This window comes from Triticum dicoccoides, chromosome 3B, assembly GCF_002162155.2.
Source record: "Triticum dicoccoides isolate Atlit2015 ecotype Zavitan chromosome 3B, WEW_v2.0, whole genome shotgun sequence".
Classification (NCBI taxonomy): Eukaryota; Viridiplantae; Streptophyta; class Magnoliopsida; order Poales; family Poaceae; genus Triticum; species Triticum dicoccoides.
In genome coordinates, this window is record NC_041385.1 from 477451713 (window position 1) to 477470723 (window position 19011).

Sequence of the window (19011 nt, forward strand, 5' to 3'; positions counted from 1 at the left end):
CGGCCATTGTCCTTGGCTTTTCTTGGTTGAGGTATCTGGCCAGCCATTCGTCGCGGACACTGTGTTTGAAGGCCGCTAAGGCTTCGGCGTCCGAACAGTCGACAATTTGGTTCTTCTTAGTGAGAAACCTGTTCCAAAGCTTACGGGCTAATTCTCCGGGTTGTTGGATTATGTGACTTAGATCATCTGCATCCGGAGGCCGGACATAGGTCCCTAGGAAATTGGCCTGGAAAGCATCCTCAAGTTCTTCCCAGCTTCCGATGGAGTTTTCGGGGAGGCTTTTCAGCCAATGCCGAGCTGGTCCTTTTAGCTTGAGGGGTAAATATTTAATGGCATGGAGATCATCTCTGCGAGCCATGTGGATGTGAAGAATAAAGTCTTCTATCCAAACCGCGGGGTCCGTCGTACCATCATATTCCTAGATGTTTACAGGTTTGAACCCTTCTGGAAAATCGTGTTCCAGCACCTCATCAGTGAAGCACAGGGGTTGTGCGGCACCCCTGTATCTGGCTGTGTCGTGGATTGGGTCCGACGGTCGTAATGTTCGGTATTGGTTCCAAGCTGGTAAATGGCCGGCATGTTTTGTTTGATAATAGTGATCCCGTGTAGGAGCACGTTCCCTGGATCCATAGATGGACCTGGTTTTGCCAGCTTTTTTGTCCAGGTCCTCACATAGATCGTGTTTTTGGTCCTGGGCCGCAGCCTTCCTTCCTTTGCAGGGAGGAGGTGCGGGCTTGTGTATGGCTATGTCGCGACCGCGAGGTGGTCGGTCTGGCCAGTCGACCGTATTGTTTTTCGGCGGTATAGGCGCGATAGCCTCGTCGTCGAATTCGGGCAGCAGCTTATGTTTAGGATAGCTCTTTGTTTGGCGATTACCGCCGTATTTTTCCTCAGCGTCTAGCACTTCTTTCCATCTGTCATTGAGCGTATCATGTGCGGCTTTAAGCCGCTGCTTCTGCTCCTTCAGGCTCCTTGTTGTGGCGATAAGCCTTTGGTGGAGACGTTCTTGTTCAAATGGTTCTTTTGGGATGACGAACTCATCGTCGCCCAGGCTGATCTCCTCTTCAGAGACAGGTTGGTAATTGCTATCTTCGGCGTCGCTGTGGTCGGATAACATCTCCGGACTGTGTTCGCCGTCCTCTCGCACGCCCTGCTCCAATGTTGGGTCTGCGGGGTCCTCAGCTTGGTTCAGATTACCATCATCGTCCGTGACAATGTTGTTGTTTTTCCTTTTGTCGGATCGAGGTCGGCGCTTGGGACGCTGGTGTTTAGGAGGTTCATCGACAGGTATGTTGTTATCGCCGTCAGCCTCATTCTCCTTTGGTGTGTCCACCATGTATATATTGTATGATGATGTAGCTGTCCACTGCCCTAAAGGTGGTGGTTTTTGTGCCTGCTCTTCTCCGGCATCGTCGTCCATACCATCGATGTCTTCGGAGCCGTAATCGAGCGTGTCGGTTAAGTCCTCGACAGTGGCAATGAAGTGGGTGGTGGGTGGGGAACGAAGTTCTTCGTCGTCCGCTTCCCACTCGAGCTGGACATAGTTCGGTCGAGAGTCCCCCGACAAGGAGAGGGACTTCAATGAGTTTAGTATGTCGCCAAAAGGCGAGTGCTGGAAGATGTCCGCGGAGCTGAACTGCAAGATCGGCGCCCAAACAGGTTTGATGGACGCGGATGCGCGCGGCCCGGAACCCATGGCCGGAGACGAGTCCGGGGTTCCGGTGATACAAGCCCAACTCGATGTTGGTATGTGCGCGGCTCGAGCGCCGCTGAGTCTGCGGCTTCCATGGTGGGGTTAAGCCTCCCGTCCTCGGACGATGCAGTCCATTCCGGCTCTAGGGCCAGGGCGGTCACAGGCGCTTTCTCCTGTGTATGACCGGATGACAAATCTAGGTCATGTTCACCGTGGTGGCCAGGGGCAGCCATCACGGGCTCGAACCCGTCGAAGATCAAGTCTCCGCGGATGTCGGCCATGAAATTCAGGCTCCCGAATCTGACTTGACGGCCAGGGGCGTAGCTATCGATCTGCTCTAGATGGCCAAGTGAGTTGGCCTGCAGTGTGAAGCCGCCAAATACGAAGATCTGTCCAGGGAGGAAGATCTCTCCCTGGACTTTGTTGTTTTAGATGATTGATGGAGCCATCAAGCCTTCAGGTGATGATGCAGTGAAACTCTCAATGAAAGACCAATGTTGGTGTCAAAACCGGCGGATCTCGTGGTAGATCAACTCTCGTAATACTCATATTCATCAAGATCAATCAAGCAAGAAGTAGGGTATTACCTACATAGAGAGGCCCGAACCTGGGTAAACATTGTGTCCCCCGCCTCCTGTTACCATTAGCCTTAGACGCACAGTTTGGGACCCCCTATCCGAGATCTGCCGGTTTTGACACCGACAAAGACCTTATTTGATAAAAAAAAAACCACGTCACTAGTTCCCTTTCGTTCGATGTCTGCTCCGTCAGCGCGAACGCGCTGAGTCATCCCGCCCCGCACCCTTATATTCCCTTCCCAACCGTTCTCTCCCCCTCCCCTCCCCAACACACACACACACACACACACACACACACACACACACACACACACACACACACACACACCCATTTTCCTTCACAAGACGACGATGGCGAGCTGAGAGAGAGAGAGAGAGAGAGAGAGAGAGGTCACGCCGTGTTCCTATCGCTGGTGTGCTGCGCGGAGGGCGGTGGGGCAGACGGCATGGTAGCGGAGGCGGGCTGGGCTCAGGGCGGCGCGGTGGTGATGCCGCCGTTGATTTTTTGAAATATTATTTTTTTTCAAATTTTCCAAATTCGTGAGCATTTTTTGAATTCTATAAAAAAACAGATCCACCAACATTTCTGGAATTCACGAATATTTTTTCCCGGATTCATTAACATTTTTCAAATTTGTTAACATTTTTTGTATTTACGAATATATTTTACAAATTCGTGAAAATTTTCTCAAAGTCATGAATTGTTTTTAATTCATGAACAGTTTTTAATTCGTGAATATTTTCCAAATTCGTAAAAAAATAAATTCGAGAACTTTTCTTTAACTTGTAAACTTTATTAAAATTCATGAATATTTTCAAATTTGTAACCTTGTTTTGAATTCACATTCAATTCTTAAACCTTATTAAAGTTTTTTTCCAAAAACATTGAAGATGACTTTAATCCGTGAATTGTTTTAATTCACTAATTTTTAAAATCGTATGTAGTGGGAAAAACAAGAAAATAAAAAACCACACAGACAGTACGTATGCTTTTTTTTATGGAACACCATACATATATACTGGGAGCGAGCGATCCCAGGTGTGCGCTAATGGGCCGGTCCACCCCACCATGCTAGCGACGAGGAGGTCTGTAGGCGACCGCTTGATATGTAACGCAGCATGCGATACATGTCCGCCCATTGCCCTCCAACATATCGGCCGAAGCTCCGCCACTGGAGGACAAGTGGTTACGTAACTTACGTTCATGTTTGAGTTTCAGAAACCAAAAGTTGGCATAAAAATTGCAAGACAACAAAGTAAAATAATATCAATATGTACATAATACGTTGTGTTTTTAGGTTTGTAATTTTACATCACAGAAACTAAAAAAATGTGTTTGTGTATTTTGTTCTTATGTTTTTCTTGACTCATTGTTTTTGAGATAGCCACCACTCATGCTAAATGGTCGTTTTTCTTGGCTACCTACGTAATATAAAATACAAATGCCATAAAAATATGGTGTGGTGGTATAAAATGTACAAATATTTGAAAAGTGAACTTTTGCTAGATATTTTAAGTAAGAATGCCCAGAATTGAAATATTTGTGTGGAGAAACATTTCATAAGAAAGGGGGAATCAAACAAAATATCCCCCTCTGCATTCTTCAGGAAAAGAATGATACTTGAGTAACATATAAACAGAGGCGTAGGCCAGCAAATCTGTACAAACTGATTCAGCATCAACTGGGGAAAACAGGGCCGGGGCATACAATTCTCTCCTACAGAACCCCACACCCGCCCTTTCTAGCCAAGCTAAAACTGAGAATTGATCACTTGAGGTTTGATCAGGCAAGCAACGGCGCAGATGAATCCTTGCATCTCCATTTCCTGCTGTAGTAAGCGTAGAGTGCCAACTGCGTTGCTCCCAGGACAACTCCAAGCCCGTTGGGCAGCTGAAAATTCAGACGGCAAGAAGTCCAATCGTCAGCACAGGCATTCCGATCCGACAGATACATCGATTCAAGTAAAAAAATGCAATTTGAAATCGGATAGGGTGCTTACGTAGATGAAGAGATCACGCAGCAGCAGTCCGTATACCGCGAAAGAGGCGCTCATGAGCAGCGTAGAGAGCGAGAGGTAGAAGGGCATGAACTCCACGCACTCCGTCCTGATCACCACGCCCTGAAGAAGCAACGATGGAGACATGTGTGAGAACAGATGTCTAGGTAGGAGAAATTTTGATGAGGAGCCCAGATTGATCGGGCGGCGTACCATGACGGCTAGTGGGGAAGCAAACATGGAGATGAGCGACGCCATGCTCACGGCGCCGACGAACTGCTGCCGAGTTGGCTGGTCGAAGAAGGCGATGCTCGCGTGCGCGACGAGGGCGAACGCGCAGACCAGGAGAACCAGGAGCCCTACCATCCTCAGCTGTGGAGGAAAACGGGTAACAGAATTCAGTACAGGAAGAAGTATTGCAGTTGTTGTTCCCCGTTGGACTGTTTCCGAGATGAAAGTGGAACGGGTTGAGGACGGGAAGGAAATTACCCTGGTCTTTCTGCTGTCGGCGTAGATGAAGAAGAGAGAAATGTAGGCGAGCTGGAACGCGGCGCCGGTGCCGTTGACGGTGGCGACGAGCAGCCGGCCGTCGGAGACCCAGGGGAGCCCATACCAGAGGCAGATGAAGCAGTTGAGCAGGGAGAGCAAGTAGGGGAGCCCGTCGAACTGCTCCGTGGACTTGGCCTTGAGGATCCTCTTGAAGGTCGGCCTGAAAAGGCAAACAACACGAAACACAAACCCGTCGTCAGAAACCTCTCTCCACGATGATCAAACCAACGAAACCAGCAACATCCATTTATAACATGCTTACACTGGGGAGAGGAAGAGAGCAAAGGCGAAGAGGTTGCCGGCAAACCCAGCGGCGAAGCAGGAGATCTCGTACAGGGAGAGGGAGTCCATGAATGAAAGATTGAAGGAGCCTCCTTGTATTGTATCTTGGCTATTTCCACGTCTGCCTCCTCAGCACTGTAACCCCGGCCGTGGCTTTTGTAGCGGGCGGCACGGCACGAGCCAAAACCCCACAGCCACAAGTTCGATTGTATGGTTGAATCATCGGCAACCTAGCCCTGGGAACGCGCCTCTTCATATATTTTTTCGCGTCTATGGAACGGGAGACTGCGAGCATGCGTCTCCACTCATATCAGTTAACCAGCAACTTGTCTTGCCTCTGCTGATACGGGGGCTCCCTTTCACTGTCGTGTATCGCATGGACGTGGTCCGCAGTGGCATGAATGTGTTTTTTGTCAACTAGCTCATTACTGACGCACTGGCAAGATCACTGCTGGCTTTACGAAAAAAAATAAAATTTACCAGCTATCTACAGACTATCGTTTTCTGCGGTTGGATCTGAAGAATCTTTCCTGGTGTCCAGGTAGTTTCTTTTTTCTTTTTTCTTTTTTGAGGTAATGGCGTCCAGGTAGTTGATAGGTCGGATCGCGGATCATCGCCATGAACACAAATCGGCCAAGTCACTCTTTGAACTTGTGGCCGAAAAGGTTGGATGGCCACCGGCTTGCTTGGCCGTCATTTGACCGAACGGTCTCCGGCCCTAGGCAACCAGAAGATTGGACGGCCGACAACACCTCTGAGAAGCGGAGCGGATGACAAAAGGCGCGTTTGAGGCTGACACGCCTCGCCATGTCACTGCTTAGAATGACCAGATGGAATTCAGCAAGGAGAAATGCAGTGGTTTGGCAATTCTATGCTCAAAACTTGTGGAGATAAGTCATCAGTTGAGCCAAATATAAGTGGCTACACGCCATCTTTCAGACACTGCTTCGCAAAATCGGGGTAAAACTTGCCATTTTTTTTCTTCTTTTTTGGTCTTCCCACTAACCTTCAATTCAAAGATCTAATAGGAAGTTGACCTCAACAAGATCACCACGTCAGTTTGCCAGAATAAGCGACATCGCATCCCAGGTGAGCCTTTTTCCTTGAAATTGCGAGTAAAGATCACGTAAAGCAAGCAACGGAGCTCAAGTATTGGAACAAATGGAAAAGGCAAGGAAGGTATACAAGTCGACAAGGCAGAGCCAGCATCTTTACAAACTTCATAGTTCATAACAATATTTGGGCCAAATATATGAATGTCTGTCAGACAACAAGTTCACGAGTAATTAATGAGGTCCCAGCATGTGCAATCATCTGATGGAAGATGAACAGAAAAGAGTGTAACCCATATCAGGATCTTTATTTTTGTTTCTGTATTGAACATTCTGATATGATGTGAGGAACTATTTAAGACCACGATAAATAACATCTCAAATTGTAACAGGGCCATTAAAAGGGACGTAATAGACGATACCTCCCGACAAATAAGTACAGAAAACACAGACCAAAATTTTTACTGTTGACCCACTTTTTAACTCATATGCTACAAGGACAGCAGAACCTAGAACATGCTAGACAAGGGGTAATACTCAGAATACTGCACCCAGGATTTTAACCACAACCAATACAATGTAACTTTGCACAGCAAGACACGGAAAATACGGGTGGAGAGAAACATCAGCTCGATGTCATTCGAAATCCTTCAACTCCATCATCTGTGTGAGCACTCAACGAGCCTAGTTACAGATACCCATCAGCTTTGCACAACTTTGCATCTTCTGCCATCTTGCTTTCCAAATTCCTTCCAATTCATGTACCTGAGCATAACAAGGGCATTTCTTAAGGCTGCTAACGAAATATAACTTAGCATGAATGAAGAACAAGCACAAGACACCGAAGGATCAATATAGTCTTTTACCAAGGTACTGTTATCTAAGTCTTGACAGTTCTTTTAGTTTATTATCCACATTTCCGTGCATACAAACAACAGTAAACATAGAGAATGCATCACGGATAGATTGCAGATGAATTCTCAAGATGAAATCAGCCAACGATCCTAGTTAAGTGAGTGGTATGTTACTACTTATCAGCTCCAGAGTTATCTTTTCTTAAAATGAATAAGAGTACAGAAAATATCGCAGAAAAGGTGCCTCCTAGATTTCCACATGTAGCAGGGAGCAGGTTCTTCAAAATAGTACAAAGAAGGTCTCCTAGTACTTCTCATATAAGCTCACAGGCAAACACACATAAAACAAAACACATGAAATTTGGGAAATTCTTTTGATGTAAACAACATGACTATTACCCACTAATATAAAAATGTAGGGTACAATTTTGTGTACATGTATATTGCAATTTGCAATTAAGTTAAATGAGTAGTGTGTTCTCGGTTCATACGTAAAAAAGGGCAACCTGGTGCATGTAGCTCCCGCTTGCGCAGGGTCCAGGGAAGGGTCCGACCACTTTGGGTCTATAGTACGCAGTCTTTCCCTACATTTCTGTAAGAGGCTGTTTCCAGGACTTGAACCCATGACCTCATGGTCACAAGGCAGCAGCTTTACCACTGCGCCAAGGCTCCCCTTCTAAAAAAGGGCAACCTGGTGCATGTAGCTCCCGCTTGCGCAGGGTCCAGGGATCTCGGTTCATACGTAATAGTGTCCAAATGCTACAGCTATATAGCACATGTCAAGCTCATCAAACTTCTAAGATATTCTCTGCCAAATAAAAGACTACTAGGACATAAGGAACAGCGTATGATTTGACATGGGCCCCGGCCTCTTATAAATGCAGCGCAATCAAATTTATTCAGGTACCATAACACGACACTCCCAACACATGGCTCCTTGATATCTTACAAGTAACTCAGCGCTAAGCATTTGATTTAAGAAATCAGTTCTTTGTATAAAGCTCATTACGTGTATGAGACTGAGATCTAGCATGATATGATGCCTCCATACATATTGGAAAGCTTAATATGCCCAAAATGGTGCTTCTATTGTACAGATAACTCTTGGTAGCAAAAGGGCAGTACTAAGGTTGAAGAAATACTTACATGATACAGAGCAACTGTACTAATAAACCCAGCAGTCATAAACAAATTGAAAGATTAAGGGCCACATAAAATAAATGATCTTAGACAACTTGTTCAAAGTTTTCTTCCAGGCATCATTTTCTCGTAACCCCTTAAATATGTTCCCAGCTGCAGACATGTATTATTACCATGCTCTCAATGATGGTGTCAGCCATTGTGAATACTTTTAAAACGGGAAGATAAAATCACAAGTGCTGATACATTTAATCCTAGAAAAACAATTCCAGACATGCTTGTATTAAATGTGATAAATGTCAATACCGGGAGCATACCAATTTATCAAAAAGCACTAGAAGGTCAAAGCCTTTGATTTAAAGTTAGTATTTACTGAACGGGCTGTTCTCCGGACATTTACCTAACAAATGATTCAAGTTCCCCAGCTGCATCCAATTGTTTTACTACAGATTTCAAATGTTTAAGTTATGCATAGGGAATAGAAATCTGCATCTCATGTTCAAAGGTGCAGCACACAAGATTTTGTTCACTCACAATTTGCAAAGAATTCAAACAAACAACTGATCGAATGGCACTCTCACTGAACAGGGCATTATAAAACACAATCATAAGCACAGAACCGACTCACCTCCATCTATCTCTCTGAACCAGCAAAGACTTCCAAAATCCCACAGCAATTCCACCATTTTGCCCGATGCCCTGAAGCAGTCACCGCCACTGCCGGTCCGCGTACCACCTGCAACAAAAGTAACCCATCTAATGAACATCACAGCTTCAAAATATTGGGGATGGATGATAAACAAGCAGAAACGTTGTGTACCTCTGTAGTCTGCGCAGCAGCTGGCTCACGAGACCGTGACACCTCACCCTTTGCCTCCGGTTCCTGCACCACAGCAGCCGTGTCCGCATCCCTGACCACCACCTCCTCGGCCTTCGTCTCCGGTTGATGCGCAGGATGCACCTTGGCCTTGTCCCGGATCACCACCTCCTCGCTCTTCATCTCTGGTTCCAGCACCTCAGGTGCTTCGGACACCACGATATCCTGCACCTCCGGTTCCTGCACCACGGCATGCGCCTCCGCCCTCACATCCACCTTACCCTCTGGTTCCCGGTCAGCAGCTTCAGGCGGTAAAGCGTCAACCATGACCTCCTCCCCGGCCTCGCCCGTGGCGCCCTCATCAGCGACCTCGACGGCGCGCTCCACCGGCACCTCCGACGTGGCGCCCTTCTTCTCCTCCTCGGCCGCCTCCGCCCTCGGCGTCACCATCTCCTCGGAGCTCTCCATCGAATCCTCGCTCGCATCCACTGCGCCCACCACCGAACACAAGCACACGGCATCAGAAACACACACACGCATCCATCATATTATAGGGCACGAAAGGAAGCGAGGCGAAAAGGCGAACAACTCGTAAAGCGGGCGGTGGGAACGTGGGGGAGGGAGGGCCGGCCGCCGCCAGCGGAGGGCGTACGAATGCCACCCTCGCCGCAAGCGCAAAAGGCGATTCCTGCCTCCCCGCTGGTGCCGAAAGCGGCGTGGCGCAGATCTGCCCCCGGCTTAAAGAGGGGGGAGGGGGAGGGGGGGGAGGGGTAGATGCCATGCGTACCGGGAGGAATGTTAAGTTTGATTGGTAGGTGGTTTCCATCGCTGGCGGCGTCGCCGTGGCTCGAGTTATTGCTTCCGTTGTTGTTGTTGGTGGTGGTGGCGCCGCCGTTGGACCCGGCAGGCTGGCCCCCCTGCTGCTTCTTCTTGAGCTTCGCACGCTTTTTGGCGCCCTTCGGCATGGCGGAATTCGAGGGTGCGGCGCCGGCGGGGCAGCGGGCGATGGAACGGGAGGAGACGAGAGAGGAGAGAGGGGAGGAAGAGGAAGGGGAAGGAGATTTGTTTTGCTGTGGAGGGAGGGGATCAGTTTTTGTTAGGTTTACGCAGATGGAACAAATTTGAACGGGATTATCTATTTTATCTGTGGGAAAAATGTATCGTTTGTTTCTCAAGTTACATGTGCAAAATATTTTTATCAGAAAATCTGTTTTAAGGACGATACATAGACACGTACACTCACCCCTATGAACACACATACATGCATTATATTCCTATAAGCACCTCCAAGAGACTAAACCGGCACATAATCTTAAGATTGACAAAGTCTTCACATACGCCTTCGTAGTCGATGGGAACGTCTCCTCATACTGAACGCACCTCATGGAGAGGCCTGAAATAAATGCATAAAAATGAGAGCATCAGTGTCAAGTCTAAGACTTCAACGTACCACCACTATCGTCCTAACCATCCAATAACACATTAGTTCGCCAAAAATCTGTTTAGTTGCTCCGCGAGTAATATTGTCATGTTAAAAAGAGGATTTCCTCATTTAGTGAATTTTCAAGAATATTGTAGCGATCAGTTAAAAAAGGTATGTTTGTAAAGATTGCAATCTTATGTATTTAGAGCTATCTTATGTTTGTTTTTTCAACATGATATGTTTGATCCAGTTCAAAATATGTATTATTTGCACTGTATTCTCCATTGGTTGTGTCAAATGAGTTAGAAAGTTTTCTATGATTTTGCAGTGGTGTAAGCAAACATGGTTTGGTTAAAATCCTTAAAGAGATGCTACCACCTCCGTTCTCATTTACTAATTCCCTCATATTTTGGGTTATACTTTGATCATGGTTTTAACTAGTAATATATAAATTATACATGAAAAAAATATCATTGGAAATTGTCTTCAACTATAATTTTTTGTGACATGTATTAATATTTTACTAGTCAAATATATGATTAAACTTTGACCCAAAATACGATGGGACTAATAAACCCAGACAAAGGTAGTACCTCCATAACTAAATATAAGGCGTTTTTGTAGTTTAATTTGACATGTAAAAAATATATTTAATTACAAAGGTAGTAGTATGTAGTATTGGTGACAGTCTATGAGCTTTATGTCAAAATATAGAGAGCTCTAAATTTATGAATCTTGTCATGCAATACCCTTGGGTTCATAAATAAATGACTTCTAAGCCAGAATTTTAAATGTAGAACTTGTGTTAGTATGTCAAAATTTATGATTGGATAGTTAGAGCATCTCTAGCATACCCCGCATAAGTGGTCAAACCCGCAAAAAAATTGCGTTTTACAGTTTTGGGAGAAAAAAGTGTCCAGAACAGAAACCGTAAAAATAGTCCAACCTGTAAAAATTTTAAGGGCCACCGCAAATACACGCCCGAAATCCTTACCTTTGGAGGTTGGAGGGCCGAATATAAGGACCCGTATACCGGTCAAACCTCGTCGGAGCAAACACGCCGCCGCGGAGTTTGCTGGAATCCGCCCTAAACTCGCCGGAATTGATCACCGCACATCGGGAAAGGCCGCTAGACGTCGTAATCGATCGCCACCGGTTCAAATTGGACGAGCTCGGCATTGTCATGGCCTCCCATGACCTCAGCCTGGCCGCTGGAATCCTCCCCACGCGGCAAGCAAAGGGGCACGGCTCGCCTGGCAATAGAGCAAGGCGCGGACGACGGAGGCGACGGGGCGTGACTGGCAAGGCTTGGCGCGGACGACGGAGGCGACGGGGCGTGGCCGACGAGGTGGGTGCGATCGGCGCGGTGATGGGGCGTGACTGATGGGCGATGGGGCGCGGCCCACGGGCGACGGGGCATGGCCTGCGGGCGACGGGGCGCGGCCGACGGGGTTGGGCGCGGCCGGCGCGGCCGGCTGGAGGAAGGGGCGGCAACGGCCGGACTGGAGGAAGGAGCTCTTTATTCCAGTTTTACAGTTTGTGTTACAGTATATGTTCGCCCGCGCTAATTTTCGACCCACAAACGCGATCTTCGTGAAATTGCAAATGCGTTTTGCGGGTCAAGTTTTTGCGGAGTCTACTAGAATTGCTCTTAGGAGGACAATGGTAACCCCATCCTACCAGAGTTTAAGTTGTAGAGTTGACACTGATGCACGCAATTTTTTGGATTTGTTTCAGCCTTTTCGGCGTTATACGTTCAGTGGGGGATACGTTCCTGACGATTATGAAGTTCGTCAGTCTTAAGATGATGTGTCGGCTCAATCTCTCGAAGGTGCACAAAGGGGGAGTGTGTGTGTGCGCGCGCGCGTGCGCCATAGTGGTGAGTGTGTGCGCGTATGTATGAGTGTCTAGGTCTGTACTGTGTTAGAAAAACCTAGGTAAATAAACCTATTTATAAGCCAAACTAATTAGTATAACATTTTTTTTGCACAAACTTTCTTTTGACGGGATTTTTTGCACAAAATTAGTACTATAAACATTTTCACGCCGCAGCTCAAAAACTATCATCTCCGTTTCGCGGAGAAACACTTGGCAACTCAGGGTTTCCCGAGCAAATTCGGCTACGGGCGTTTCGTTTCGTTTGAAGAGGAGGGCGCCCCGTTGAACCTCGCCTCACCTCTATTTAGGAACGTTGACACTCGTCCATTTACCACAACGTGCTCAGCTGGCTGCATGCGAATTCCCTGATCTAAAAACGGCTGCTTCACCTATGGCAATTCAACTCCAGGCTAGTACGTTAGAAACTGACAATTCAACTCCAGGCTGGTACCACTCCAAGGTCGAGCCATTTGTCACACCCCCTCTCTCACTCTTTTTTTTTTTGACACCATTGTCACACCCTTGTAACTCGAGACAAGGCGACAGGGTTCTTGCGCGCAGAGAATCACGTCGACACCTTTTTTCCGGTGACAGATGCAGGCTTGTTTCAAAGAGAGCCACACGATCCGGAGCGCTCCTCGACACCAAACTGAGCTCGTGCCAGCGGCTCCCCCTTTGCGGACGTTGGTTTCGACGTGGCCCACACCATTTGAGCGCGAGGGGCGCCGGACTGACGTGCCACCCATGGGCGAACCGGATCCAGACACTCAGCCATCAGCCATCAGTGGCACGAGGGTGTCGCCTTGGCAGGATCGGCCGTCTAATCGAAGGTTAATTGGAGTCCTGCTGCATTGATTTCCACGCCCGTTCCTTCAAATCTCAAGTCAGTTTTTTTCTTCCTGTCTATGAAACGCGGTCACACGGTGACTGTCTCTGGTCTTGAGATTTAAATCTGCCCGTCTTCCTTAGAGAGAGACAAAACTGGCCAACTTGTCCGATAAAAAATGTTCTATTACTAGTTATTAAAATCTGGCACTATGTAACTAGCATGTTATCGCGATCTGAGTGCAAGATTCTTTTTTTTTATTTGTTTTGGACCTGATTCCGTTTTGTACCAGTTCAAGATCTAGAGGGCCGTATATGATTTACTAGTATTCAAACAAGGTGCCGCACAAATCCGCTCCCACGGTGTCCCGACGCGACGCATGTGGGAGGTCAGTGCAAAACACAAGCACTTCGGACTAACATGCACTCACCTGGAGCACATAATTATTTAATAAGGAATAAAGAAAAAAGGGGTAAAGATGCCCCTGGAAAAGGATAGGTAAGCGCTGGTTAGCGTGTAGTTCCTGCTCAGCCGTCCGTATGGTTCCAGGTTGCACGTATCATCATAGCCTGGATCAGACCGGGCCTACATTAAACGAGCGTGAGAACGACGTAAAAGGATTCCGTTGATATTCTTCTAAAAACATACGAGAACCAACAGCAACACAATCTATAAAAACTACATGCATTTCAATAGCGTGATTAAGTGTGCTTTCTCACAAGTCACGGCACAATTGACAATATATATATATATATATATATATATATATATATATATATATATATATATATATATATATATATAGACACACACACACACACATTATTCTGATCACGGGATCAGAATAATATTCAGATCACAACCTGGACTTCTTCCTGTATAAACTCGACCTTCGGGCTATCATCGTAATCGTGCCTTCTATCGCGAGTTTTTCTGATCAATCGTGTTGTTTGTGATATAAGTGTAATGTGCACACATTTTTTAGCAACTAAATGCGTGTTTTAAATAGGAATCACGATCATTGGCGGATTTGGTCTCGGGTGATGATGAACTTGTGTCTGTTGCGAGTTTAATGCTTGCTTTGGGTGTTGTCGAAGCTCTTGCACGATGGGAATTGTGTTTTGGTACGATTTTGTTGCATATTTTTTTGCTATTTCAAACGAATTTGAAATCGGGCGTGTTCTTCATCCGCCCGAGATGCATCCTCCGCTTCTGACGATTTCTTGTTTTTCTGTAAAGTTTCCTAGCTGATTTGGGTACTTTAGTGAAATTCAATGCTTACTACGTCGTCAATTTCAATCGGGATGGTCCATACGGTTTGATTCCTGGCGATTTGATGTTGGCACTCCCGCGACGGTTCCATGGGGTGTTTTCGCGGTTTTGAGATTTGCCCTCTGGTCATTTTTGGTGTGGAAAAGGAGTTGCCAGATCATTTGCAAGGGGTTGCGGATGTGTTCTAATCAGGCAGAGAGGATTTAATGCTTCAGACGGATTCGTTTGTTTATATTATCTAGATCATCTAATGGTCGTTGTACAAGCCGGACTTCTACGTTGTTCATACCTGAACTTTTGTTTTTCCCTCTTTTCAAGGTAATGCAGTTTCTACAAGATATTCTTAGCTAGTATCCTGAATCACAAGTGAATTACACTTGTTACTGATGCCTGCTATATATATGTTCCTACTTGGAACAAGATATGTTTTCCCTTAACTTATGGAACAAAAAGGTCTCCAATTTCTTTAAATAGACATCAAACTAATGTGTTATTTCTTTTATAAAAGGAAATTTGGATTTCTATTAAATTTATTTATTAGTAATTGTAAATATTTTTTCTGTATATAGACAATGAACTAATGTGTTATTTTTTGTAACATGTTTGCATACTTCGAACAGTGGTAGAACTCAGTATGTGTTTAACCTGAACTTACAATATTTTTGCTTCTTTTTATTTTTTTTACATGTTCACTTGATGTTTTTTTCAAACCCCTGAACTTCTGTGTTTTTACAATTTGAACTTCATCAATAATTGTTGATAATTTTTTATGTATTTTTTTTCAATCATTGATAACCGCATTGCGTCATGTCGTAGCAATGCGGTAGCGTGAGGCCGAACAGGGGGGAAGGGTCGGGACCCCCCTCCCTCCTGCGAGGCCGAGACAGGAACGAGCCGGAATAGGCGACAACGCGGCGTGCCGCGTTGTCGCATGCGGAGGGGAGTCCGTCACATTCGTGACCCCACTATCTATCTTAGGGGTGTGGCTCTGGGGTGCGTGCGGTGGGGGCGGAAACAGAATAACCGTATTGCGTCTTGTCAAAACCTAGGGCGCAGCAATGTGGTAGCGCGAGGCCGAGCAGGGGGAGGGGGGTCGGGCCCCTCCCCTCCCCCTGCGAGGCCGAGACAGGAACGAGCCAGAGCAGGCGACGGCGCGGCGTGCCGCGCCGTCGCATACGGAGGCGAGTCCGTCACATCCGTGACCCCACTATCTATCGTAGGGGTGTGGCTCTGGGGTGCGTGTGGTGGGGGTGGAAACAGAATAACCGCATTTCGTCCTGTCAAAACCTAGCGCGCAGTAATGCGGTAGCGCGAGGCCGAGCCGCATGTGTACTTTGTGTATATTTGAATTTTGAACTTCTATATTGTTTTTAAGTTGTGTATTTTAGTTAGATACGGACTTCATCTGTTTTTGTACTTGAACTTCTTCTTTTTGTTTCTTACTGTTTATTTCTTCATATGCCTTTACTTCTGTGATTAGTGTACTTGAACTTTTGTTCTTTATTTTTTGAACTTCTTTCTCTTGTTTTTGTACGTGCATATTTGTGTATATATTTTTCTTCCCTTGGTAGAGTACTTGACCTTTCTGCTTGCAATCATTTTTTTGTTTGTAGGATACCAACAGATTTGTTATGTGATCTTAACTTTTAAAAATAGATGCATTCAAATGGTGCATTTATTTAGCAATAGATGCATTTACTTTTTTAGTTGTTGGGGGGGGGGGTAAAAGTGTAATTACCACAACGCTGCAACACCCCACTACAGAGAGGCATTAAGTCTCTGTCTCCCTCGCCACCACCTATGGAAACCCCCCTCCCTCTCGCTCGCTCTTTTCTCCCTCTATGTCGCTCCGCTGCCTCCAACCTCCCCTGATTTCTCCGCCGCTGCCCCCTATGGTCGTGCGTGTAGTAACCGACGCCCGCGACGCTCCTATTCCCCCCCACGCTCCGCTCTCCCTCGCCCAGCCCTTCTGCTCTGAAGCGAGGGCGGCAACTGCCTGCGCAGTTGCAAGGTGCGCGTGACTTCGTGGGGGTGGAAGAACCGCCCCTGATTTGTGCGTGCGGGGTTCGTTTGGAGAGGTACAAATGCTCCCTCCCTCCAACACTTGCTCTTAGTGTTCGCCAGATCTAATGAGGGCTCTCTGTTTCTTCTGTGTTCTCGCATCCGCGTCCTCCCCTTTGTGGTTGGGTTGGAGATTAGGTAGGGTTCTTGTGCGTGTGGTGGGTGGATTCCATTCCCCCGTGGTCAGATTTGTATGTGAGATGCTTGTGTGTGCTATTTCTCCCTTCAGACTTTAGTGGATTCCATTTCCCCTTTTGTGATTTCTGCAGTCAGACGCATGTAAGAGAGGGTGTGGTGTGATGGTTGATGCTGGATCTGATGTATCTAATTGTCTTAGTGTTGTTGATTTCAAAGTCTAGATTGTGTCTGTCACATGCTAGTTAGTTTATGGATACTTTTTTGTTGTGCTTGCCTAGATGTGCTACTGTATTCATCCTAAGTTTGATTTATTTACTTTTTGTATTTGTTGTATGATTTTCTACTTGCTAACTATATGCATTCTATCCCCTGTTTTTTGTAGGTTGATATAGGGTTTGGAGTACCATTCATCAAGGGGGTTGTGTTGACATGGCTTCAAAACCTTCTCCATGTATTTTTAACGTAGTTGCATTTTGTATTTTAAGTAGAAGTTTTGTTATATATGTCTGCCCATATCTTCACTTGGTTGTCTTGTTGGACTGCCCATTCTTAAAAGTGTGAACTTCTAGAAAAGTTGATGTGTATGCATTTTACCCTTAGTTTAAGTTAGTAGAGTGTTGCTTAATTTTTATTTGATGAATTGCTAGTGAACTATGTCACCAAGTGTTGTTGGACTTCCCACATGTTTCATATTTTTATAGTGTATATCTTTTTTTGTGACCATTTTCATGGTATTGATATTTAGTTTGCCTGTGAAATAGCATTTCTGCTCATGCTACATCTTTTTTATGTGGTACTTGCTTGTGCCACATAGTTGAACTTCTGGTTTTAATTATTGTTTGTTTATAATGAAATTTGGTTGAACTTATGTTCTGTGTATTTTGTTTTACTGCTTTGTTATATATTGTTGAACTTCTGGACATTCATCTTATATGTAGTACCCTCTCTGGTGTAGATTGTTCTATATTTAGTATGTAAATTGTAAATTGTTCATTGTGTTTACTTCTTTGTTAGGTATTGTTCAACTTCTGGGTATTATATATTGATGCAATAGTAGAACCCCCTTTTGGTGTAGGATTGTTGATTAGGACTCAACTTCCTTTTTACTTGCATTTTTTGTAGTTGATGATGAATTGAATAGTTCTGAAAAAATGCATGTGATCAAGATGGAGCTTCAGAAGTTAATACTGATGCTCCAATATCTGATGCGGCTAAATCACCTGTTATTCCTTTGACTTTGATTGTTGAGGTTGCTTCGAGCCTTGAGAATAATTCAAGCCTCAAGGAACTTGCTTCTGCAGCTCTTGCTTCACCTAGTATGTGCAACTCCTTTTCTTTTTTATTTTAAATTCTCAAGCCATGTTTTTTTAACTTATTCCTGTCGTGTGTTTTTTGTTTTTTGTTGCTGACTATTTTTCTTTTTTGCTATGATTTTTGTGTTCTTTGCAGATGTGTCCACAGGAGAGGAAGCTGTAAACACCATCAATGATATTCTATCTGAGATGGGTTTATCAGAAAACACTACCGTTGCCGAGCAGGGGGCTCCGTCAGTCGAAGGTTCTGATTCCGTTCCGGATCCTTTGTGCTCTGTTCAGATGTCAGAGACGCAGTCGCAATCTGTTGATGGCACTGAACCTGTCATGCAACCTGAGGATGTGCCTCTTCAGCTTCTTCTAGAGGACCAGCGCAAGAGGAAGAAGCAAGAATATTTTGACAAGAAGATGGCAGCCCGCCTTCAGAAAGGTTCTGATGTTCCTGAAACTGTTGATGTTGCTGAGCTCACTGTTGGGCATTGCTCTGTTATTTAGGAAGACGTGTCGTGTGGCGCTGATGTCGTGGTTGTCCCCATGAAGAAGAAAATCAAGAAGACCGCTGCCAGGAAGAATTTAGTTGGTGAACTTACTCCTCGGAGGAGCCCACGTGTTTCAAAGTCTGCAGAAATTGCTGAAGAGGAAGGGCTAGCCCTCGGTGGAACGCCATGTCGTGGTCCTCGTATGCTTGCCACTGCGGCGCCTACGCATTTTCCGCTTGGTGCTGGTGCATCTGGTAAGGGGAAGAAATGCGGCGTTAAGCGCAAGGTTGCACCTGCGAAGGTCAATAAGGGCGTGAATAAGTGTTCTCGTGTTAATCCAGAGGACATGGATGATGCTGATTTCAACGCTGATGACGAGGACGACGATGCTGCTGCTGCTGCTGCCGCTAATCAGGTATGAATCTCTCATGTTTACTGCTTTTGAGAGCATTTGTAGATTTGTTGTAGTTTTTGTGTTTGTGGCACTGCCTTGGTGGACATGGTTGAACTTCTGCTATGTACATAGCTGACCTTCTGCTTCATATAGATGAGTTAATTAGCTAAACTGCTTGGCTTATATGGTATTACTGCCTTTGTGTACATAGGCGAACTTCTGGATAAATACATAAGAAATTAGCTTAACTTGTTGTACATGGTTG

The 19011-nt window shown here is 45.7% G+C and overlaps 2 protein-coding genes across 2 annotated transcripts; both read right to left on the bottom strand.

Annotated features, from left to right (window-relative positions):
- Positions 1–3803: 3803 nt before the first annotated feature.
- LOC119276630 (bidirectional sugar transporter SWEET2b-like) lies at positions 3804–5265 on the bottom strand. The gene is made up of 5 exons (XM_037557758.1): positions 5080–5265; positions 4758–4977; positions 4482–4640; positions 4272–4391; positions 3804–4162 (listed from the first exon to the last, which is right to left on the bottom strand). The coding sequence occupies exons 1-5, from the start codon at positions 5166–5168 to the stop codon at positions 4055–4057; spliced, it is 696 nt and encodes a 231-aa protein (XP_037413655.1). The 5' UTR covers positions 5169–5265; the 3' UTR covers positions 3804–4054.
- Positions 5266–6440: 1175 nt separating this feature from the next.
- On the bottom strand, positions 6441–10044 carry LOC119276631 (serine-aspartate repeat-containing protein I-like). Its single transcript, XM_037557759.1, has 4 exons — positions 9750–10044; positions 8966–9450; positions 8774–8881; positions 6441–6916 (listed from the first exon to the last, which is right to left on the bottom strand). Exons 1-3 carry the CDS (start codon positions 9925–9927, stop codon positions 8780–8782), a joined length of 765 nt encoding a protein of 254 aa, XP_037413656.1. The 5' UTR covers positions 9928–10044; the 3' UTR covers positions 6441–6916; positions 8774–8779.
- Between the last annotated feature and the right edge of the window lie 8967 nt (positions 10045–19011).